The sequence below is a fragment of the Oryctolagus cuniculus genome, chromosome 6 (genome assembly GCF_051225735.1).
Source record: "Oryctolagus cuniculus isolate XC-2025 breed Fujian yellow rabbit chromosome 6, ASM5122573v1, whole genome shotgun sequence".
In the NCBI taxonomy this organism is placed as follows: Eukaryota; Metazoa; Chordata; class Mammalia; order Lagomorpha; family Leporidae; genus Oryctolagus; species Oryctolagus cuniculus.
This window is the reverse complement of record NC_142872.1, coordinates 21,545,228-21,570,525: the sequence shown is the minus strand read 5'-3', so window position 1 is coordinate 21,570,525 and position 25,298 is coordinate 21,545,228. Positions and strand designations below refer to the sequence as shown.

Below are 25,298 nucleotides of genomic sequence, written 5' to 3'. Positions count from 1 at the left end.
TTTTTGGGTAGCTGAACCACAACTTCCCCGGTAAGGATTTCTGCCCTGCACTGCGAAGAAGAGATGTGCTAATACATATGTCGTAAACTTTCGAGTTCGGGAAAGCCGTGGCCCCGGGTGAAAAACAGCCCTTGTTGACGTCGGCCGCAGGAATGGTCCGTTCCCTTTTACTGCGCTAACACACTTCGGTTCTTACCGCTGTCCATCAGTCATTAGTTGAAAAGCCCAAGTATAAACCACTTCTTGTTAGCGAACCTCACGAATGTGGTGGAAACAGGGAGATGCACGTCGATGCCACAGCCCTCACGGGGCTGACATCCGGCGGGAACGCCCGACGGAGGGCGCTGCGATGGGCCCTGGGAGGGCCAAGAAATAAACCAAAACTGGCTTGATTCAGTGCGTTCGGAAACGAACTGGAAAGCCAGCTCTGGTGGCCAAGCGGCCACTCGTTGAGTGCAAGCCACGTTGGGCCCAGAGGCCCGAGGGAGGGGACGACGGTCCACATCTGCCTTCGCGAAGCCGCGATTCGGCTCCGAACACCGCGCCTTTCTGCGAGAAGCCTGCACTAGAGGGTTGGCTTTATTAAGAGACATAACGATGGCTGCACACGGACTTCCCCGTTTGCCGGAGCGCGCTTCCGCTTCCGCACATTCTCCAAAGGGCGCGTCAGAGCGGCAGAGGAGGAGCTCGGAGCCGCTTCCGCCTATGGGCTCAAACAAGTCTCGCCACACAGAACGCCTGCCCCACAGCTTTGCCCCAACATGCTATTTTCGCGGAGGCCTTCCTTCGCTGCAAGTTTCCTGTCCCTCCACCGGAAGCTGGCGAGGTGGAACCCACAACTTTGAGGCAGATCTCGTGATGGGTTAAGTGAGGTCTCGCGAGGTGTCTAAGTCTCACGAAGGATTGGAAAAAGCCCAACTGCACCGCCCCAGTTCTTACGTCACCACCGGGCGCTTGTTAACGACCGGGCGCGTACTGCGCAAGCGCACTCGCCCTCCCTCGCCCCCGCACGGGCTTCTTTCTGGCCAGTCGCGCGTGGGCTGAGGCCCTGGGCGGGCGCTGCGAAGGGTTGTTTGCTTGAGCTCGGACCCCGCGACTGTCTGGTGTTCCCTCTCCTTGCGGGGTGGGGGGAGCCCCTACCTAGGGTGAATGGGCGGCCGCTTGGGCTGGTAAGGACAGGCCGGGGAGCACGGGGTCCGCGGCCATGAACTCACCCGTAGACCCCGGCGCTAGGCAGGCGCTGAAGAAGAAACCGCCAGAGCGGACCCCTGAGGTAAGATGTGGACTGTGGCGCGCGCCCCGCCGTCCAACGCCCGGCGTACCCCTGGGGTCCGGAACCAGCGGGGACGCGGTTTGCTACTGCTTCGCACCTGCTGCTGGTTATCTGTTGTCGGTGTCCCCCGGCCCTGACCCGGGCCCTTGTCGCGGTCTTCGCCGGGGACTTCCTTGAACATTCCGTCAGAAAGCCCCGGTGCTGGGAGAAGTTTAGGTCTCGGAGGCTGCTCCTCCATCGAGGTGGGCTGGGAACAACCAGGTAGAAACTGAGCTGTAACAGCCAGGTGGCTTAGTAATAACTTCCCTTTAACAGTTTCTGAAGGGTCCCGTTGCCTGGGAAAAAAAGCTTTCACAGTCCTTGGAAGACTTTGCAGTCAGGGGATGAACTCCGTGGTGGATGAGGCATGCGTAACAATCACTTGTGTAGGTAGTTTCTCAGACGAAGAGGGAAGTTTTACAGTATTCTGTGCTTGAATCCAGAAGTTACTGTTTGGGTTTAGCGGTGATGGCATCATCTTGAAAGATTTCCATTTGCCCCGAATGCTAGTTTCCGGGCACTTACCTGTCAGCTTTGCATATCCCGGTACTTGGGAAGTGCTTAGGGTTGGGAGGCGAAGGTGTTACTGACTCGGACGTCTCCAAATGAACGGTGTGTTTCCTAAGCCAAACTAACAGCAATTTCAGTGGGTGTTTATAGTTGCAACAGATGAATTAATTGCTTTAATTCTTCTTACGTGACTTTTGATTTTCAGACTTAGTGTTTTTTGCATGGTTAAGTCTCAGTAACTTCCGGCTGCCCTTCTGGTATGTGACTTTATTCAGGCCATAAATGAAGCTGTGATAGGTCAGACTTTGTTATGAGAAACCTCACCCTTGCAGTAAGAGCAGGAACTCCTGCCACTTTTCTGGAGTACTCCTTGTGACTTGGAGTTGTAATCCCCTGTGAAGATTCTTGACGTTAATGTGAGCTAAGTGAAAGCATTCACTTTGACCAGGTGAATTTCCCCCATTGATTTTATATGGTTAGACAGTGTCACACAAGGCTTACAATGTAAATTGTACATTTTCCTTTTAAATATTATGTATGCTAAAGTCATATTTTAGTGAGAAAAATTCTGCTTTAATGGTAGAGTATCTACTTTGAAATTGCCAGTATTTTATTTTAGCCTTTGGAAATTTTCTAAACTGGTCAGAGTTCTGTTGGCCAGTGTGTGCTGTATTGAGTACTTTATCTCATTTTACAGGAACAGCAATCAAGAGAATACCAAACCACTGCCCCGGGTATCATACAAAATAGAGCCCTGACATCTCACAGATGAACGTGTTAGCTGCTTGATTCATTGATGATCCTTTTGTTTGAGTGTTTGAGGATACACGGTGTGAACAAGGAGATGGTGACCTGAATCCTAGTGATGATTTGTTTGTGATACATAATTTAATGAAATTCTCAGATTCATTTCTGTTTTCACAAGATCACTGCTCTTTTGGTGGACTCTTAGAGATTAACTATAAATATATTAATTGAATAACATTTAGAGCTTAGTAGCTCAAGGTGCTAATCTAGGTACTAGGATGTATCAGTAGACAAAGCGGGCTTGTCTTAGTGGTAGTTACTTTATGATGGCGCAAGATGAAGAGAAGGCAGATGATAATTGTTAGCTAATAATCACTTTAAAAAAAGGCAGAGTAAGCAGATTTGGAAGCAAGGGGGCAGGAGCTGGGTTGTATTTTAAATAAGGTGGTTGGTGGTCTCTTGATTGAGAAGGACTTTTGATCAAAGACTTGATGCACGTGATGTAATTGGCTATGGAGGTTTTTGGGGAAAGAACCTAACAAAGCAAATAGTTGTTGCAAAAGTGCTGTGATGAGAATCTATCTCAATACTTTGCAGATAGAACAAGGAGCACTGAATAGCGAGTTAGAGGGGTGGGGAGCAGGAAGCTAGAGGTTCTGCATTGAGTCAGGTAAGAGATGATGGGGACTCTGACTGAAATTGATAGTAACGGAAGTGGTGAGAACGGCCACGTTTTGGAAGTATTTTGAAGATTGGATAAAGCATGATTTCAAGGTTCTTGGCCAAAGTAACAGTAGTGTTAGGCTTCAGAGAACGTGAGCTGCCACCAAAGGGAGAAAGCTACAGGGCTGGGTTTGTGGAGGAAGATCAGAAATTTGATTTTGGACATGGTAAGTTTGGCATGTCAGAACTATCAGGTAAGGAGTTGTATAAACAAATTTTATTCTAACAGAAACCTGGGATGGAGATAGAAATGTACAGTCATTGGGCTTATTGGTGATAATTGAAGTCACGAAGCTGAATCAAGTTTCCAAGGCAGTGAGTGCACATGGAGAATAGGGGAAGACAAAGGTAGATAGTGCCCTGGGGCACTGGGACACTATCAGATGAGGGGCAGAAACCAGCACAAAGTGGGAGGAAACAGTGCAGTAGGAGAGAAACCAAGAGTGGTGATGTCCTGGAAGCCAGGTTAATAAAGTGTGTGGTAGAACAGGATAAATCTATTCAACTCAATCTGTTCTGCTTAATTTTCCAGAAGTACCTCTTTGATGCAAAACATTAAGAAATATATACTAATAGGCCAGCACTGTGGCTCACTTGGTTAATCCTCCGCCTGCGGCACTGGCATATCATATGGGCACCGGGTTCTAGTCCCGGATGCTCCTCTTCCAATCCAGCTCTCTGCTGTGGCCCGGGAGGGCAGTGGAGGATGGCCCAAGTGCTTGGGCCCCTGCACCCCCGTGGGAGACCAGGAGGAAGCACCTGGCTCTGGGCTTTGGATCTGGCTAGACCTTTCTCTGACTCTCACTGTCTAACTCGGTCAAATAAAAAAAAAAAAAAGGAAATATATACTAATAGATAGGAATCAGAGTCATATAACTTGATAATCAGATTTTTTGGATTGTATAATGAGTAAAGAACTCTGTGTTTTTCTTTTTTTTACAGGCAGAGTTAGGCAGTTAAAGAGACAGAGAGAAAGGTCTTCCTTCCGTTGGTTCACCCCCCAAATGGCTGCTACGGCCGGTGTGCTGTGCCAATCTGAAGCCAGGAGCCAGGTGCTTCTTCCTGGTCTCCCATGTGGGTACAGGGCCGAAGCACTTGGGCCATCCTCCACTGCCTTTCCGGGCCAAGGCAGAGAGCTGGCCTGGAAGAGGAGCAACTGAGACAGAAGCCGGCACCGCAGGCGGAGGATCAGCTTAGTGAGCCTTGGTGCTGGCCAGAACTCTGTGTTTCTAAAGCAGAATTAATGATTCCTTTATTTTGAAGCAGGTGAAACTCCATTCAAGGCATAATCCTAGTGAGCCAGACACTGTGTGTTGTAGAGTGTGCTATCCTACTGCTGTTTTCACGTTCCTAGCCACCTCTGCTTTATGAATCCGGATTCCAGAGCACATTGGCTTTCCAGAGCCAGTTCTCTGATTATCGCTCTTTGCTTTTTAAAAAGATTTTCTTATGGGAAATTTTGGACTTAAATACTCCATGGGATGTTAAGTGCTCTAAAACAATACAAACTGTTAAGGTACTCATTTTGGGTCCTTGTACCAGAACCACTTACAGAAGCCACAGGCAAAATTGAGACCTTGAATTTGGCAGTTTCTTAACTCAGTCTCTGTTAAATACTGTTCTTTCTCTGTAGCCATTCTTTACATCAGAGTGAGCTACTTAAATTTCTCTTAGGATTACTTCCCTTTTTGTGCTTAAAATCACACTACACGTATACTGAGTGAGCAAATAGGGTTTTTTTGAAAATTTTTTTCTGTAGTTGTTTTCAGCATACTATTTATTACTATAAAGAGATTTCATGACTTTTATAGGTGCAGATCTAAGATAACTGCACTTCCTCCCCTCCGCCAGACCCCCTCCCTCCTTGCTTTCTTTTCTTGAGTTTTTGCAAAGACATAATTTGAGTCCCCTCTATCATCACAGGCTTAATTTGGGACTGTATTTTGTAAAGTCCTCATGCATTAAAAAGATAGTACTTTCTATTCATCAGAACTGCTGATTGTACTTTCCAGACAGTCTTATTCAGCAACTTGGCCTCATTTAATTTTTACAGGCTGACACCTGGCTCTGTATATTGCAGCTTCCTTTTATGTGCTTCAGGTCCTTATATCTGTCTACCTATTGGTTGTCCTCTAGGTTCTTCAGCCCCTTGCCCTAAACTGAAATCATTGTTATTCCCCCTGCTTAATGGCTTTTAGGTTGCTGGACTAGTTGCTGTCTATTTATATTTTGATTTTCTCTGGTGTGTTCAGTCTTTATTCATTTGGCCTCTAAGCTTTGTTGATTTTACTTCCTGAATTTTTTGTGTGTCCCTTCTTCCCACTTTTATTTTAGTCCATGATTTTTTTTTTTCATTTCTACCACTGGATTTTTGCTTGAGTCCTTTTATTTATTGTCAAATTGTTGTTAGAGTGATTCCTTATACTCAGCTCTGATTGTGTTTGTCCTTGCTCAGAATTATTGCCCACTGCCTAGAGAAATAGTGTATTAATCCAAATCATTTTTGGAAGCTATTAGTATTTATGCACAAAATAACAGGATTGAGAGGGATTGTCTTAGGTGAACTGAAATGTGTAGTTACCTTACCCAAATGATAACATCGTTTTATTTAAGATGGAATACATCATATGTGATCCTACTTTTGAGGCGAGCATTTGGTGCAGCAGTTAAAATGCTTGTTAGAATGCCTGATTACAGATCAGAGTGCCTGAATTTGAATCCAGGCTCTGCTTCTACTCTAGCTTTCTACTCACACCTGGTTGTTGCACACATCTGAGGAGTGAAACAGCAGATGGAAGATGTCTGTGTCTCTGCCTTTGAAATAAATTAAAAATACATTTTAGAAGACAAAACCCAAGGTTGTAGAGAGAAACTGGAAATAGTCCCTCTTTTTCAGTTAATTGAGACAGACATTAAAATATAAGTGCAGTAAAATGTTAAGGTTATTAATGATAAAGATATGAACAGGGCTTTGGGACTGCAAGGTGGAGAAAGGAAAGACTTCTTGGGGAATGTTGATTCAGTCTTAACTATCATGACTAGATGTGTCCATACAACATACGTAAGGGAGGTCTTTCCTGGCAGAGAGCAGCAGGGAAAGGTATTAATGGTATTTATGGTGGCAAGCCAGCTACGTTTATATAAAAGAAGCCAGTCTGTAGGGTATGCCTTTCCAGTAGAAGTAAAATCACCCCTAAATGGGCCAAATTTGGTTTTGAATAGGAGCGAAAAAAATAATCATGGCTCCTAAGGATGTTTTGTGACCCTTCAGAATTTAATACTTAGATTGTCTTATTTAATTGACAGTAGAACCTCAATTAGCAAAAAAACCCTGTAAAGAGTTCTTTGGGAGGAGTGGTAATGAACAACACTAAGCTTGTGTGTGGGACATTGGGAGAGTGAAAGTGGTGCATAGTGTGGAATGGCTAAGTGGTGAAGCTGCTTGTACTAGCCTCATTTGCATCATTGCAGAGGTTGGACTGGAGAGTATAAATACAAGAGAATTCCTGGGGGCTTTAAGCCTGTAAGTAAGGTCAGTTTTATAAAGATCACTGTGAACATTTTAAAGATGTAATGGGGGTGGAGATGAAGGTGGGTAGGGGAGCCTGCTGGAGACAGGGAGGCTGATAGTAGAGAAGAGTAAAGGTTACATTTTGTCTAAACCAGAATACTTTTCCTTTTGAAAGTTAAGGCCATTACTGATTGTATCAAGGTTATAGTTAAACCAGGAGATATGCTTTTGATTATAGGAAACAGTGCAGTTATTCAGGTGTGAGGTAAGGTCCAGGATGCAGAGATGGCAGCAGCAGATGGGATAGTAAGACACTGAGGAGGAACAGTAGGCACTAAGTGGTCAGTGATTGCAGAGGGGGTGTCTGCCCCCAACCCCACCAGAATTTTTATTTAGGCTGTGTAGTCCGTGTAACTATAGTATGTGAATATAAGCAGATGAAGTTTTAGAAACATTTGTTAACTATATGAAATACAGAATACTATCACAGTGTGGTATATTACCTCCACTGCAGAAACTCCCTCTTTCCTCCTCCTAATTAATACCTTTCCCCAAGGATACCGCTGCTCTGCTTCTGTCACCATAGATTTATTCTTTTTTTTTTTTTTTTTTGACAGAGTTACAGAGATAGAAAGGTCTTCCTTCCGTTGGTTCACTCCCCAAATGGCCACTACGGCCAGCGCTGTACTGATCTGAAGCCAGGAGCCAGGTGCTTCCTCCTGGTCTCCCATGCGGGTGCAGGGCCCAAGCACTTGGGCCATCCTCCACTGCACTCCCAGGCCACAGCAGAGAGCTGGATTGGAAGAGGAGCAACCAGGACTAGAACCCGGTGCCCATATGGGATGTGGGTGCCACAGGTAGAGGATTAACCAAGTGAGCCACAGCACTGGCCTCTATATTCTTGCTTTTGAACTTAGTGGATTCTGACACCTTTTCAGGATGGACTTTCTACCTCCTCTCTGGGGCTTTCCTTCCTGTTTCTGTGATCCTCATTTATATTCTGGCTCACCAATTTATTTACCTCTTTGTATACCTCGTTGATTCTGGACCACTCTTGGGAAAAGGGCCTATCAGTGTCAGATGCTGCAGTTATACCTTGTCCTAACTTGTGTTTCCTTTGGACCTCTGCAATGGCACCAGGGCAAGTCTAGCAAAATCTTCCTAACTTTTGTTTACTTGAAACAGGCTTGGGTGTCAAAAGCAAAATACGGCTGAGATGATTTTTAGTTTTTGGATCGGGTAACTGTATATGATAGCACATGATTAAGGAACAGAATTGTGGGGAAAATTCACTGTTGGAAAGGGACTCCCTACAGGAATGCACATAGAGATGTTTAGTCAGCATTTAGTACTTCAGATCAAACTAGGCTATAATTGTGAATTGGTGTGAGTATCTATATTGTATGGGTCATAATTAAAATCGTAGTGTTAGCGGAAGTATGCAGGGTGAAATACATAGTGAGAATTAAAGGGGACCAAGGATAGACCCTTGGGGTATTCTCATATGAAAGGAATGGAGGCGGGAGGGGTGGGTGGCGGCACTGTGGCCTAGTGGGTAAAGCCGCCAGCTGCAGTACTGGCAATCCCATTTGGGTGCCAGTTGGAGTCCTGGCTGCTCTACTTCAGATCCAGCCCTCTGCTATGGCCTGGGAAAGCAGCAAAAGTTCTTGGGCCCTGCACCCATGTGTGGAGGCCTAGAAGAAGCTCCAGGCTCCTGGCTTCAGATCAGCCCAGTTCTGGCCATTGCGGCCATTTGGGGAGTTAACCAATGGGTGGAAGACCTACCACTCTCTGTCTACCTCTGCGTCTCTGTAACTGTGCCTTTCAAATAAGTAAATGTTTAAAAAAATAAATAAATAAATGGAGGAATGAAAATAAGTTGCTACAAGAGTAGAGAACAGAAGAGATGATTCTAGAAGGGAATCACTAATTGCATTTGTTAGATACTGTTATGTAGAGAGCACAAAATGATAAATCCTTTTAATTGCTTCTGTAATAATTATTCAGTGAGGGGCTGGCGCCGTGGCGCACTAGGTTAATACTCCACCTGTGGCGCCGGCATCCCATATGGACGCCAGTTCTAGTCCCAGCTGGTCCACTTCCGATCCAGCTCTCTGCTTTGGCCTGGGAGAGCAGTGGAAGATGGCCCAAGTCCTTGGGCCCCTGCACCCATGTGAGAGACCCAGAGGAAGCTCCTGGCTTCGGATTGGCTCAGCTCCGGCCGATGCGGCCATCTGGGGAGTGAACCAACGGAGGGAGGACCTTTGTCTCTGTCTCTTCCTCTCACTGTCTGTAACTCTACCTCTCGAATAAATAAAATCTTTAAGAAAAAAAAAAGGCAAATCAAGGCAGCAGGTCTGCTGTTTATGATTGAGCGCTGATGGGAAGAATGATAATACAGGACTCTGATCTTCTGCCTGGTCTTTGAATATCACCACAATCACCATCTCCCTTCCCACCTCCAATCAGGTACATTTTAACCCAGTCATGAATTGCATGAAGACATTTTGGTCTGCATATAAGACAGTGGTGGCTAGTGATTGTTTCAGCTGTTGTGACATTGTACTCTGATGGTCACACAGTGATGCATTTCTGAAAACTTCTCTTGAAGTGAAGATGGCTGTACATGAGAATACCCTAACATTACTGTTCTTGTGTTTCTCAAACTGGAGAGTATCTTAAAACACTTCACTCACCCTTCACTTTTTAAGCTAGAACCTTCTGGAATATAGAGTAAACATTAGTATTTATAGAAAGCTTCTCAAATAATCCATATATTTAGACAGGGGTGAGAAACATTTTCCTTTGTACCACATTCTCTACTGTCTACATGGGTTGCATAGGATGGAAACAGGGAGTAGCTTTATCAGCCCTTAGATTTTGTATTTGCTTAAGCCTACATCCCATCCTGGGCTTCATTATGGAGAATTTGACTCTAAGCAAGTTACCTAATGTCTATGACTGTGTTTTGGGAATTGTTCTGTAAACTTAAGTGAGACAGTATGTAAAATTATTTAATAAAGTTACTTCATGATGTACACTCAGTAAATGGTAGCCATTTGTTTTAACTTTGTTTCCTCTGTTTAGAAAGCCATTCTCTGGTTTGTTCAGACTCATCACTGAAATCCCATCTCAGTGGCTCATCTGCAAAATTGTGCCTCCTTTCTTATTTCTTTTTCCATCTATGTCACCAGGATACCTTTCCACAGTCTGCTGCCATCATGATTACTGGGTTGTGGTTAAGTGGATGTTTGTTTCTCTGGCTGTAAGTTCTTTGAGGATAAGGATGGTATCTTTATCTCCCAGTGCCCATAATGCAGTCCTTGGTATGTAAGTATCCAAATGTGTATAGATGAAATGACTTCAAAAAGAAAGCATTGCGGGTGTTGGCTTTGTGGCTTGGCGAGTTAGGCTGCCACCCGTGATGCTGGTATTCCTTATGAGGGCTGCTCCATTTCTGCCTCCCTGCTTACGCGCCTGGGAAGGCAGCGGAGGATGGCCCAAGTGTTTGGGCCCCTGCATGCATGTGGGAGTCTGGACAAACTTCCTGGCTTCAGCCTGACCTAGCTTTGGCCTTTGTGGTCATTTGGCTAGTTTACCAGTAAGTCGGAGATACGTGTATCTGAGTTTCCCCTCTTTCTCCTTCCCTCTTTCTGTAACTCTGCTTTTCAGTGGAATATATAAATTTTTTAAAAAAGGAAACAATGTGAAAAATACTGTTCACCACTGTTGGTGGTTTGAGGTACTGAGTTTAAAAGACTTGATGAAATTTGGCAGTCTGGCAACAGTCAACTGTTTTGTGTGGCTATTCTTGACAGATCTGATGAAGAAAGTTTGTCATGTGTTGGAATAGAAATTCCTTTACTGTATGGCTTCAGGATGCTTTTGCACAAAATAACACAGAGAAATACAAATGAGCCATTTAAAAAAAATTTTTTTTTTTTTTGAGAGGCTAGCAGAGACTGACAGGCAGACAAAGCTCCCATCCACTGGTTTACTCCCAAATACCTGCAACCTCCAGGTGCAACCAGAAGCTAGGAACTCCATCCAGGTCTCCTCTGTGGCTGGCAAGGGCCCAACTACTGTAGTCATTACCTGCTGCTTCCCAGGATGCACATTAGCGGGAAGCTGAAATCAGGAGAATAGCTTAGGTCTTGAGCCCAGGCACTCTGATTGGGAAAGTGGCATCCTAAGCATTGTCTTACTGCCGTGCCAAACACTTGCCCCTTAACTTATTTATTTGTTTGTTTTTGAGACACAAAGTGAGATGAAGTAATCTCACATTCACTGATTGACTCTACAAATGCCCACGACAGCTGGCAGTGGGCTGAGGTTGGAAGCAAGGAACTCAATCCAGGTCTCCCTCCTGAGTAGTTTCTTGCTGCCTTTCCTGGGAGTGTGCATAAGCAGGAAACTGGAATAGGGAGTCAAAGCCAGGACTTGAACCCAGGCACTCAGATAGGGGTGCAGTTTTAATTTTTCATATATTTTTCGTGAGGTGGTTAAAACTAGCCAGACAAAAAATGACATACTTGACGAGATGTTAATATAACTGCCTACTTAAAACCAGAAAGGGTTATGTTGTGTTTTTGTTAAACTGATTTATTTTGAACTAAAAGTTGATGGAGTTAGGACTGGAAAAATATAAAATTTAGTGTTGTAATCATTAATCTGTTTAGAATTAGAGTGAAGACCTTTAATTGTACATTTGTAGAGATTTTTCTGCGTTGAGAAAAGAGCACCATTGTACGTAGAGTCATTTTTTAGTGAGTCACTGGCACAGCTCTGAGGGTGGCAAAACAAAGATTCTGTTGTGCTTTTCCACAGCAGATGTCCATTCAGAGGGTTCCTGGGAAAGAAAAGGAACTCATTTGTGTTTTTGGGGCCCTTTGACCTTCATTTGTAAACTCAACTGGATAGAAAAGGAATGTTAGAGTGGATGGGGCTTTTACTAGAGAGCATCTTTTTTAAGCATGCCATTTTATGTCTGTTGGCGATTCCTAGTGTGAGGAAAAGCTGTGGCCATCTGAGAGGCACAGTAAGATTCTGTTTCTGAGGGGCTGAGGAGCTTCATTTGCCAAAGGGGAAAAGAGCTTCCAAAGGCATGAAGAGCTTGAGAAGGTCAAGACAAATCCAAGGTCAGTGGAAGGGATGGACTGATGGTGAGCTCTGTGTCACTGTGGCTGTCACTTGGCATTACCTTTGGGTAAAGTTCTACTTGGTAAAACTAAGATCTGGCTGTAAATAGAACTTCCCACTTTATTAAAAACTCTACGTTGTGGATGCTTAAGCAGCACCTGCTTGAGGTTCCTTGGAGGTGTAACTCCTAAGGTAGAGGCACATTCTTTATTACTTTGCCATAAACTGAAACTTTGGCTGCTGGAGGGCTTCAGGGCTTTGGTGCTGACAGAGCCAATAGGGCTCATTGGACAGGACCCTTGAGTAAATAGAGAAACCAGCACTATCTGGTAGGTGTTTGTCAATGTGTATGTATATTACTCTGGAAATACTTCTGCCTGTAGAATCAGCTTGTTAGGTGGTGTCTTGCTCAAGGTCATGGGACTCACCAGTGAATTTCAGTCCTGTGAAATACCCAGCTGGCTTTCACTTTATCAGAACAGTAAACTTAACAGTGCCTTTTTTTTTTTTAATATTAATTTATTTAAAAGGCAGAAATACAGAGACACAAGTAGAGAGAGATCTTCTGTCTGCTGGTTCACTACCCATATGCCCAAAACAGCCAGGGCTGGGCCAGGGCAGGCCAAAGCCAGGAGCTACGAGCTTCTTCTCGGTGCAGGGGCCAGAAACTTGGGCTCTCTTCCACTGCTTTCCCAGGTGCATTAGCAGGGAGTTGGATTGAAAGTGGAGCAGCTGGAACTTGAGTTGGTACCCGTAGGGGATATTGGCAGTACAGGCAGAGGCTTAACTTCACCAAAGCACTGGCCCTAGGCGGTTTTTTTTTTTTTTTTTTTTTTTTTTAAGATTGTATTTATTTGAGAGGTAGAGTTACAGACACTGAGAGGGAGAGACAATTCTTCCTTCCATTGGTTCACTCCCCAGATGGCCGCAATGACCAGAGCTGAGCCAATCTGAAGCCAGGAACCAGGGGCTTCTTCCTGGTCTCCCATGTGGGTACAGGGCCCAAGCACTTGGGCCATCTTCTACTGCTTTCCTAGGCCGTAGCAGAGAGCTGGGTTGGAAGAGGGGCAGCTGGGACTAGAACCGGCGACCATATGGGATGCCGGCACCACAGGTGGAGGATTAACCTACTGCGCCATGCTGGCCCCGGCCCTAGGCTGTTTTTAAGCTTTGAATTTTTATTTCTGTACTGACGTCTGCATAAATGCCTAATTTTTCCCTGAGTAAATGTTCTTTGTTTAGTCTGTCTTATGCTCTATGGTGTACATTGAGTCCCCTCTGTATTCATGGGTTCAACTAACCGTGGGTTGAAAATATTTCAGGGAAAAATTGCCTCTGTCTGAACATGTGCCGACTTTATCCTTGTTACTCCCTGAGTAATACAGTATAACAGTTTACATAGCATTTACATGGTTTTGCATCTTACAAGTTATGTAGAGATGATTGAAAGTATACGTGAGGAAGTGTTTGGCTTAGATGGAAATATTCTGCTGTTTTATGTAAGGTACTTGAGCATCTGTGGATTTTGGTGTGTTGGGGGTGGTCCTGAAAGCAGCCCCCAAAGAAACTGAAACAACTGTACTTCAGGGTGCTTATGTCAATTTAATGAAATTTTGTAATGCTCATGTTTTATGTAAGATTAAAATAGATGTGCTGGACATGCGATTTGTAACATCAAATGTTGGAGTTTGTAGAAGGCTGCTGGGGAGGAAGAGTAGAGTGAGTAGGCAGGCACCATTTGAGTTGTTTTAGAAAAGAAGACTCTGGTTTGAGCTTAGAATATTTAAAAATTTAGGTGCTGAGGGCTGGCGCCGTGGCTCACTTGGTTAATCCTGCGCTTGTCGTGCCGGCATCCCATATGGGCACCGGGTTCTAGTCCCGGCTGCTCCTCTCCAGTCCAGCTCTCTGCTGTGGCCCGGGAAGGCAGTGGAGGATGGCCCAAGTGCTTGGGCCCCTGCACCCCCGTGGGAGACCAGGAGGAAGCATCTGGCTCCTGGCTTTGGGTCGGCGCAGCACCGGCCGTAGCGGCCATTTGGGGGATGAACCAACAGAAGACGGACCTTTCTCTTTCTCTCTCTCACTGTCTATAACTGTCAAATAAAAAAAAATTTAGATGCTGAAAGGAAACTTTCTCCTAAACAGGAAACAGGTGCCAAGGGCACAAGATGAACATGGTATGTATGTGCACATTGTGTGGGCACCTAGAATTTGGGGACAAGGGTAAGTATTAAAATAAATGAGATTGGAGGAATGGTCGCGATCCAGATTATGAAAGATGTTCTCCTCGTTAAGGAGTCTGGGTTTGACTTTCAGAAAGCTCACTCTGATAGCAGTGTGAGAATGGACAGTAGGGGCACAGATGAGAGGCCTGAAAGCTGCTTTCATACATCGTTGAGAAATCATAAATCCCTACATTGCTCCGTTTAGGATGGTCAGCAAAGTTGTTTAGAAAGCAGAAATGATAGATTTTGGAGCTGGGCTATTGAAGGTGAGTGTTGTCACCTAAGTTAGGAAAGTTTACTTTGGGTATTCAGTACTTAGGGATTTTGATTGGGTCAACCATATGAGATTATTCGGTGTCCAGTAAAATGTGTAAGTTTTCCAGAGAGCTCTGGAGTAGAAATATAAACATGAGATTCATGGTGTTTATATCGTAGTTCAGGCTTTGGAGGTGGAGTATATTCCTCATCATAAACTGTCTCAGTGAAGAAAGGGTAAAAGAAATGTGGGAACATAAACTTTATAAACATTTAAGGGAGTGAGACAAGAACAAGAGTCTGTGAAGGAAATTTGTAACAGATCAGAAAGATAGTGATAGTATAAAGAATAGCAAAAACATGTTGTGCTTTAGATGCTCATTGAATGCTTGCCTTGCTTATAGTAGGTTTACATATGAAACAAAAATGCAGTTGAAGAGTGTTTATTTTGGCTCAAGAAATTTTGAAATCCCTGCATAGTTTTTCTTTATCTTTTTTTTTTTTAAGATTTTATTTATTTTATTTGACAGGCAGAGTTAGACAGAGGGAGAGACAGAGAAAAAGGTCCTTCCATTGGTCCACTTGCCAAATGGCCCCAACTGCCAGAGCTGCGCCGATCTGAAGCCAGGAGCCAGGCGCTTCCTCCCGGTCTCCCAGCTGGGCGCAGGGGCCCAAGGACTTGGACCATCCTTCACCTCCCTCCTGGGCCATAGCAGAGAGCTGGATTGGAAGTGTAGCAGCCGGGACTAGAACTGGCACCCATATGGGATGCCAGTGCCACAGGCAAAAGATTGACCTAGTGCGCCATGGCACTGCCCCCAATGGTTATTCATAATACACTTTTCCCACAAACTTTTTGAAGGCTCCTTGTACATTTAATTGTTAAAAAAAATCTCAGAGGAGATGTTATGCACATTGGGGAAGTGGAATCACAAAGAGATTAACTTGTTAAAAGTTAGAAGTGGTTGAAGTCAGGATTCTTACATAGCAGTCTGTAATATTGTAGTCTGTATTTGTAACCATTGCTAAATGGCTTTTGGGATAGGAACCCTGGGAATCATATTACAGAGATGAGAAGAGAGACTTCGAATGAGGGAGTGAATTAATGAATGAGTCAGTAGTCAGGTGCTACGGAGAATATGAAGAGAGATAATGATTGGAAAGTGCATGTGGAATTTATAATTACTGAATCTTGGGTGATTTCACAATGAGTAGTAGGATCAGAAAAGTGAACTTTAAAATATACTTTGAACTTCTAAGTAATTAGATGCTCAATCTTTCGATATATAATTTCAGTGCTTAATTATTAGGGTCCTGAAGTTTCAGCATGAGACTTTTATTCTTAAAAATTAAAATGTCAGGGTACAATTTTTTAATATTAGATTTTTTATAAATGTAGTTTTCAAGTAATTTATTTAAGCAATATCTACTAATGTACAAATTACAAATTCAAGTTTCCTATGAGGAATGTATACTTAAATCTATATCAAGACAAGTATTAGTTTCTAATGTAGTGATGGGGGCACTTTGTTCTGAGTGAAGCTCAGCATATGAAGATGATTTGCAATGCAGGAGAAAAGATAATTTTAGAATGGACTGTAGACCATTCTTTTGACTTGAAATTCAAATAAAGTTAGTAATATCTGTCCCCATATGAAGGAGGAAGCAAGAAATAATTATTCTCTATCACTTATTTTGCTATTATGAAATATTTTAAGAGAAATATTAGAATAGAAGAGCTTTTATTGTGTACCTTTTATTAAGAGTAATATTTTACCTTATTTATGTCCCTTTTGCTAGCATTTTGCTGACATATTTGATCATGCTTTGTGTCATACCAGTTATCTTCAGGATGTTACAGAAGCTACTTGAAAAAAATTTTGGGAAGGAGGAATTAAAAGATAGTTATTTCAGTGCAAAAGTTTTGAAATCTTGGCATAGTTTTTTCATAGTACACATTGTCCATGAATTTTTTGAAGACTTCTCATATGCATGGGTTCCAAAGTTTTTTGCACCAAGGTCAAATTATCTCATAGTTCTATTTTGCACAAACTTTTTGAAATACCCTTGTGTCGCTCCCCCTCTTCGTGGAGGAACGACATAATGGTGCCGTGACTCGGATAGGAAGCCTAGGAGGGAAGAAGCGGGAAGAAGTGGGAAAATACCAGAGAAAGAGACTAGCAAAGAGCCTAGGGAAAAGCCGGACGGAAAAGGTGCCGGAAGAAGCTATCGAAAGCCTAGGCATAGACTCGGATACGGACTGTGGGAAAGAAGTTAGGATTGAAAGCTAGGATTGAAAGTGAAAGTGAAACCTAGAAGAAACTTAGACTCGGATACGGACTGTGGGGAGAAGCCAGGAAAAATGAGGGAGGAATATTGTTGGAAGAAAACTTAGGGAAACATACCGGGTAGAGAAAAATGTTAGGGAAAATGAAGCTGCGGGGGCAGGCTGAGGCGGAGACGTAAGCTATGTTGGGATTCGTCGAGTCAGCCCGGGGAACAAGGGGCGAAAATCTGGAACCAGAGGCGGAGACGTGGGCCAGGTTGGAATCCGTCAGATTAGCCCGGGGAGCAAAAGACGGGAAGCCAAACCGTAAGGCGGAAACGTAGGCTGGGTTGGATTTCACCAGGTTAGCCCGGGGAACTTAGACTGAAAACCAAGAAGTGGAAACGTAAGCTAGGCTGTGTGATTCGCGGAAGCTGCCGCACGCAGAGAGAGCGCGTGGGGCACAAGTGGGGAGAGCGCACGGGGCGCGAATAGATAGGGAATGCTGGGCTAGCGCGAAGGCTGTGGTGTGGGCGCAAAGGGCGCGGAGGCCGCGGAGCGCACGGAGCTGGGAAGCCGCCGCGGGGCGAGGCGCCGAGAAGCAGCAGGGATAAGAGAAACAAGTTTAGAAGTAAAATGAGAGAAATAGGAATGCTGGCAGATAGAAGTAAAATAGGAGAAATAGGAATGCCCAGAGATAGAGAAATAGAGAAAAATAAGGCCTCCCCACAACATGGCAATGAGAGAGCTTGGATTCGGTCTGCCTGATTAGTAAGACGATAAGCACCTGTGGGCGGCTGCAGGTCACCGAAGACAGGCATGTTATCAACACTAATAAGTCTCCCCACAAGACGGCAATGAGAGGGCTTGGATTCGGTTTGCCTGATTGGTAGGGCTTGTAAGCACCTGCAGGCAGTTCTAGCGGAGCAGAGCATGCGCTGCAGGGCACCGAACACAGGCACGCATCAGTGCCTAAAAACCTCCACACAGCTGCCTCCAGTTCAACCAATAAACTGTAGGACCTGCTCCTGATTGGAGGAGAGCAGCGTACTCGGCGTGTGGGTAGCAGAGTTGGGATTGGTGGAAGAGGACTATAAAGGAGGAGAGAGACAACATGCACCAGGAACATCTATCTGAAGGAACACCTGTGCAGCCCCCGAGAGAGCCGGCCGGCGGTGTGCCGCTCCCCCGCAGAAGTGGGGAAAGTGGCAGGGGGAACCGCCCTTCCACGGAGGTGGAAGGGTCGGTAGCCAACCCGGGAAGAACCAGCAGCAAACCCAGGAAGGGCCAAGCAGACAAAAGAACAGCGCAGGGTCCTGTGTCGTTCCTCCACGAAGAGGGGGAGCGACACCCTTGTTCTTATTTTATTTTCAATTCAGGATCCAATCAGGATATGTTAATTTTGGCTGTTTTGGTCTCCTTCAGTCTGAAACATTCCTCCCAACTTTTTTGATTTTCCTTTATGAATATGCCGCTTTGCAAAGAAGCTGCCCAAATGTCTTAAAATTGTGTCATCTGGATGCATTTGGTTCTTTTTTCATCATTAGATTTGGCTTAAATAGTTTTCTTGAGAAACCATCTTGGTGGTGCTGTGTGCTTCCCCTATTATCCCATCAGGGAAATGTATTGGCTGCTATTTCCATTATTGGCGATGCTAAATTTCATCTTTTATATCTTCTCTTTGTAAAGGTACATTGATGTAATTTGAAAGGTTGCGACTTCTACAATATGTGAGTGTCCTGTTTTTCAGCAGTTATTTTAGCTGGTGGTTTTAACATTCATGGATGAGCCTTGCCTAAATTACCTATTACTTTGCTGTTAGAAATTAGTAACTAATTCTCTGTTCCTTTTACATTTACTGGTTTTCTTCATAGAGAAGCTTTTTTTGACTTTCCCCCTTTCCTCTTTTTCTATCAGTATGAATTCAGGGATTATTTCTGTATTCAATTTTAGTGTTATTCTTAATAAATTGTTTCAAATTTAGCTAATAGGAGTCCTTTAAAGTCCGCTCCCATGTCTTTTTAGCATGATCCCACTAGTCTTTCTGGCATAAAAATATACCCCAGGTTTATACTTTCTTGCCCTAGTGCTAAAATCAATCATTTATCCAAGGAACCCCGGCTTCTTTTAGTTGGAAATACACAAAGGTACCTCAGAAAGTTCACTGAAGATATGAATTAGGAGCAAAACAGTGCAAGGATTTCAGTTTTTTTAAGTTTGATTTATTTGAATCAGAACAACAGAGACATGGAGGTGTATCTGTTGGTTCACTTCCCAAATGCCTGCAATGGCCAGAGCTAAGCCAGGACGAAGGCAGGAGCTAGGAACTCCATCTGGGTCACCCATATGAGTGCAGGAACCCAAGCACTTTGGCCATCTTCTGCTGCTTTCGAGGCACATTAGCAGGAAGCTGGATTGGAAGTGGAGCACTCAGGACTTGAACCGGCACCCATTTGGGATGCCGTCATTGCAGGTGGCAGCTTAACCCACTATATCACAATGCTAGCCCTATAAATAAACCTTTTAGAAAAGAATCCCCATTGAATCTTTAAGAGTTATTGGAGATATGGCAGCCAGATACTGAAGTAGCTAGCCATCTGGGATGCTGCTGTCGCCAGTGGGGGCTTAACCCACTGCTCCAAGATGCCAGCCTTGGATTTCAGTTTTTTCCCCAGTGAAATTAAAAATGTTTAAAAAAATTTTTTTTTAATTTTAAAGGCAGAATGACAGATCAGGGTATTCAATTTACTGATTCCACAAATGGGTGCAACACCTGGGGCTGGGTCCAGGCTGAAGCCAGGAGCCTGGAATTCCGTTTAGATCTTTCTTGTCGATAGTAGGGGCCCAAATACTTGGGCTATTTTTTTGCTGCTTTCCCAGGCACATCAGCAGGAAACTGGATCAGAAGTAGAGCAGTCTGGCCGTCTCCGTGGCTCACTAGGCTAATCTTCTGCCTGCGGCGCTGGCACCCCGGGTTCTAGTCCCGGTTGGGGTGCCGGATTCTGTCCCGGTTGCTCCTCTTCCAGTCCAGCTCTCTGCTGTGGCCCGGGAAGGCAGTGGAGGATGGCCCAAGTGCTTGGGCCCTGTACCCACGTGGGAGACCAGGAGGAAGCACCTGGCTCCTGGCTTTAGACCGGTGCAGTGCACCGGCCATGGTGGCCATTTGGGGCATGAACCAACGGAAGGAAGACCTTTCTCTCTGTCTCTCTCTCTCTCACTATCTAACTCTGCCTGTCAAAAAAAAAAAAAAAAAAAAATGGAGCAGTCAAGAGTCATACTAAGATTCTAATATGGGATGTCAACATTGCAGTTGGTGGCTTAACCTCCTTTGCTGTACTGTTGGCCCCTAACATATATTGTTATAAATGCATTTGGTAGAGAGAGACAGGGGGTCTTTTGGTGAAGAGGGGGAGCTTGATGTATTTTATTTGTTACTAAAGGATTGGTTATTCTCCTTGTGTAATAATCATTTCAAGGGCTTCTGTGGTTGGTCTTTGTTGCTGACAGCTTGGGCATTCAGAAGTACCAGTAGCTAGAAAGAGCTTGAGAAGTGGGGGTTCATGCTCTTGGACTCAGATGGACTCCAGCTTGTTTCATCATGATCACTCCAGGGATATCTGCTGATGAAAGATAATTTTGCTTAAACTGGTCACGTCATTTTGTCTTCATCATAGTTCATGGACTCTCCCATAGTTGATGTTCTGGGTGGCTTTAAGTTACAAATAAAAAAATCTTCCCCTTCTCTACATTCATTTGCCTCCATCTACATGTCCTTATCCCAGACCACCTTAACCTTTATTTGGAAATCAGAGAGAGGGAAATCTTCCATGCTCTGGTTCACTCGCCAGATGGGTGCAATGGTCAGGATTGGGCAAGGCAGAAGCCAGGAGTCAGGAGCTTCTTCCAGGTCTCCCATGTGGGTGCAGGGCCAAAATACTTGGGCCATCCTCCGCTGCTTTCCCGGCCATTAACAGGGGTCTGAATCAGAAGCGGAGCAGCCGAGACAGGAACTGGCACCCATGTGGAATGCCAGTGTCACAGGCAGCAGCTCTTAACCCACTATGCCACAATACCACCCCCCAACCTCCAGTCTTTTTCCTTTTACATTCTAACTAGATACTCAGGCTGTTGACTTCTGCTATTGAATTCATGTGTATTTTCACCTTTGGCCACTGTCCTGTCACCTGAACGGGATGACCAAGTCCACTGTTCACCCACCACCCTGTAAGAACGTTTTTCCTTTACTTTCTTACAAGGCCAGTCCTAAATGAGTTAACAGAACTGAAAGTGCCTTAGGAATGCTTGCTTTATAAGGTTGTCTATTGGTGGCTGACCTCTGAACTAGGATTTCAGTAATGTTCTCACCATCTCATAGCTAATAATAGTGGTTTGCAGTAAACAATGTACTTTGTGGTGAATACTTGCTGGGTGTCTAGAATTTTGAAATAGACTAGAAAGTGGGTACTTAATGTGACCGTATGCCCTTAAAACTGAGTTACTGATTGTTTAGAGACGCCTTACAGGTGTTGTCGTGATTCAGTGTTTGAGGAGTTAATTGCATACACTGAATACCTTTTCTACTGGAAAAGGAGTCTTGGAAGCTTATGCCTGGTTTCCTCCAGATTTTTTTCCACCATTGGCACCTGGGTGGTGTGGCCCAAGGCAAAAGGCTTTTTATGTAACAGTCTTAACTGACCTCCTGCAGAGACTTTTCCATTTTGAAACCATACTCAAAGCTGGCAGCTCCTGTGGCACCCAAAAGAGTATTTGAGCGTATACAATGTGTTGCTTGCCATTCACTGTGCTGCCTTATATGTAGAAGGGGTGTGCAAGGTGGATTTTTTTTACAGTTGAAGTATTTCTTATAAGAGGAAACATTAAGTTGTGTTTTCCTTTCCTACTCCAGTCTGATAAGCTCTCCCTTTTTAACTTAGGTGTTCATAGCACTTAATACTTAATGGTATTTATTTATATACTTAGGTTTAAATGTTACTTTTTAAAATTTGTGCTGTCTATCCTTTGAATCGTTGTTCCTATTTTTCTGCATAATTACTTTTTGTCACCTTTGGTATATTAGCTATAGTTCTTCAGTTATTATATTTAAAAGGTTTCTTTAATGGCAGTTACACACACACATACACATACACACAGATACAATGAGGAATGGAGAGAGTAGAGAGAGCAATCTGCCATCGATGTTTGATTCCCCTAAATGGCCACAACAGCTGGGACTGGACCTGGCTGAATCCAGGAGCCAAGAATTCCATCAGGTCTCCTACACTGGGGCCATGCACCTGAGCTATCTTCCTCAGCGTTCCCAGGTAAATTATCAGGGAGCTGAATCAGAAGTGGAGTAGCCAGGACTTGAACCAGTGCTTCAGATGGAATGCCAGCATCTTAGGTGGTGGCTTAACCAACTGCACCACAACACCATCCCTTCTTTTATTTTAGTAGTGGTAGGAATTATAGTATACATCTTGAGTTATCACAGTTTACTTTAAAATGTGCTTAATGGTGCATTTTTTAAATAGTTGGTGATTAATTGGTTCAGCTTTTGCTAGTCTGAAAAATATTTTGCTTTAGTTTCTGAAAGGTATTTTGAGAAGAGAATTGTAGGTTTATAAGTTGTTAGCTTTTTTTTCCTCTTAGGAACTTTATATTTCTGCAGTGCTGCCTGGATTGCAATGTTTCTGAGAAGAAGTTTGCTATAATTTAAATCTTTGTTCATAACATTTTCTCCTTACCGTATTTTTTTAAATAGTTTGATAATGATGTACTTTGAGATTTGTTAAACTTGGATATGTGAGTTTATAGTTTTAATCATTTACCGGAGACTTCTTCAAATAGTTTTTTGAGGTTCTTGCTCTTGTCTACAGTGACAAAGACTACACTTAACGTTAAGTGCTTATAGTTCGTCTGTAGCTCACTGGTGCTGTTCTCATATTTCTGTTTTTTTTTGTTTTGTTTTGTTTTTTTTTTTTTAACTTCCATTCTTCTGTCTTCAAGTTTATTAGGTTTTTTTCTTAGGCAATGTCTTTGGTGCTGTTGGTCTCATTCATTGTATTTTTTTAATCCAAGACTTGTTTTTATCTTCTGGTTCTTAATTTTTTTTAAACACTGCCTTTTATGTGCTTATTCTTCTGTGTATTTTCTTGAATTTATGGAATATAGTTATGTTTTTAAGTGTCTTTCTGCTAATTTATTGTTCCTGTGTTTATTGGGTCAGTTTCGATTTCTTTTCCTCTTCATTCCAGGTTTGTTTTTTTTTCCTGCATCTGTACATGGATGGTAGATTTTTGTGTGTGTGTAAAGACTATTTATTTATTTATTTATTTGAAAGAGTTAGGGAGTGAGGGTGGGGAGGCCCAGAGAGAGATCTTTGATCTCTGCTGTTTCACTCCTCAAATGGCTACAACAGCCAGGGTTAGGCCAGGCTGAAGCCAGGAGCTTATTTGGGTCTCCCATGTGGGTGGCAGGGGCCCAAACACTTGAGCCATCTTCCAGTGGTTTTTTCAGGCCATTAGCAGGGAGCTGAATTGAAGTGGAGCAGTGGGGACAAAACTTGTGCCCACATGGGATGCCAGTGTCACAGGTGGTAGCTTTACCTGCTTGCCACAACACTGGTCTCTGAGTGTTAATTTTTGATTGGATACCAGAGATTGTGAGCTTTCCCCTTTAAAAAAAAAAAAGGTTTTATTTGTTTATTTGACACTGGTCCCTGAGTGTTAATTTTTGATTGGATACCAGAGATTGTGAGCTTTCCCCTTTAAAAGAAAAGATTTATTTATTTATTTGAAAGTCAGAGTTACACAGAGAAGGAGAGGCAGAGAGAGAGAGGTCTTCCATCTGCTGGTTCACTCCCCAATTGGCTGTGATGGCCAGAGCTGTGCCAGTCTGAAGTCAGGAGCCAGGAGCTTCCTGTAGGTCTCTCAGGCAGGTGCAGGAGCCCAAGGACCTGGGCCATCCTCCACTGCTTTCCCAGGCTGTAGCAGAGAGTTGGATTGGAAGTGGAGCAGCCAGGACTCAAACCAGCGCCCATATGGGATGCTGGCACTGCAGGTAGCAGCTTTACCTGCTACACCACAGCCCCGAACTTTCCCTTTTTATGTGCTGGGTATTTTTGTATTCTGCTAAATATTCTTGGACTATGCTTTTGAGCAAAGTTAGGTAACTTGAAAGCAGTTTGGAACTGTAAGTGTTGGGCCACAGGTCAGCATGTTGGAGATAAACTTTTGAACCTGTTTTTGAACTGTGTTATACAACACCAGTGTTGGATGCAGTCTTTTGTTGATTTAGCCCCAATATTGAATCCAAAGATTTCTGAGTATGTACTTAATGTGCTGTGCATTAAGAAATTTCAGCAGACTGGCTAGGAAGAACAAGAACCCTTCTGTCCTTGTATGAGTTTTGGGTATTTTTCCCTGTGCTCCGTAATGTTTAAACCTCAACACAGTTGACAAGTTGTAGCTCTGATAATCCTTTGTTCTGAGGCTCTTTCCTGTGCACTGTAGGATGTTTAGCAATACCTCTGACTTTAAGCTGTCTCTACCCTCTCTTTTATGAAAACCTAAAATGTCTTCAGACATTGCTAAAGTCACCCAGGGAACAAAATCAGTCCTGGGTGAGGACAACTTCTAGTCCTTTAAGGTAACTCTTTATCTGACTTTAGATATTTTTTCACTTGTGTTTGATAGTTAGTATATACTTAAGTTATACTCAGGAGGGCTTTTCTGTAGGTGTCTGGAAGTTTCTTTAAGATTTATTTATGTGTTTGAAAGCGTTACAAAGAGAGGCAGAGAGAGGTCTTCCATCCAGTGGTTCACTCTGATTGGCCGCAACGGCTGGAGCTCGTCGATCTGAAATCAGGAACCAGGAGCTTCTTCCAGGTCTCCCATGTGGGTGCAGAGGCCCAAGGACTGCTTTCCCAGGTCATAGCAGAGAGCTGAATTGGAAGTGGAGCAGCTGGAGCTCAACCAGTACCCATATGGGATGCTTGCACTGCAGTTGGTGGCTGTTAACTCACTACACCACAGCGCTGGCCCCATAAATTCTAACTTCGTTCTGTTCTCTTAATCCCTGCTCCCTTCTGCCAGCTCCTCAATTCAAAAAACCATCAGGCAGAATGATCAGGTGTTCATACAAAACACCTCATTTGCTCCTTCACTTTTAGGTATCATTGTCTTGTTGTTTGGTGTTCTCTTAAAATTGTTTCATGTGTTTGTTTTGATGTTCAGTTGTTTTAGATGAATAAATCCAAATTCTCTTACTTTATCCTGACCTAAACCTGAAGTCCCAACAGTTTGTGTTGAGCTTTGGAGGAGATCCCCTGATGGGTCCCCTGCATCCCTAAACACTTCACTGAAATGGTAGTCATCAGTTATCTTTGGGTTTATCTCTCACCTTCTGGAATATGTGTTGGTTATGAAGGACTCCATGGTGCCAGCTACTTCATACTACTTCTTAGGTTTATTCTGTCCATACAGCATGATGTTACCTATATAACGGATCAGGAAGTCTAGGTGTGTTCAGACCATGTTATAACAGGGAGTGAGAGAATTAAAATAGCTCCAAGGCAAATCTGTGAATGCATTTGTCAAATTGCATTGAGGCTTA

At 43.8% G+C, this 25,298-nt stretch overlaps 1 protein-coding gene across 14 annotated transcripts in view; it reads left to right on the top strand.

Annotated features, from left to right (window-relative positions):
- Nucleotides 1–956: 956 nt before the first annotated feature.
- Nucleotides 957–25,298, top strand: part of RAPGEF6 (Rap guanine nucleotide exchange factor 6) — a 200,629-nt gene continuing 176,287 nt past the window's right edge. For 13 of the 14 annotated variants that reach the window (XR_016236064.1, XR_016236065.1, XM_089335844.1 and 10 more), the window contains exon 1: nucleotides 957–1,273. Coding sequence is in view for 7 of the 14 variants with exons in the window: in XM_089335843.1 (XP_089191969.1) it covers nucleotides 1,205–1,273 (69 nt within the window). In the remaining 7 variants the exon portion in view is untranslated. Of the gene's footprint in view, nucleotides 1,274–4,234; nucleotides 4,489–25,298 lie in introns of all 14 variants that reach the window. The other variant, XM_089335842.1, reaches the window with a different exon arrangement.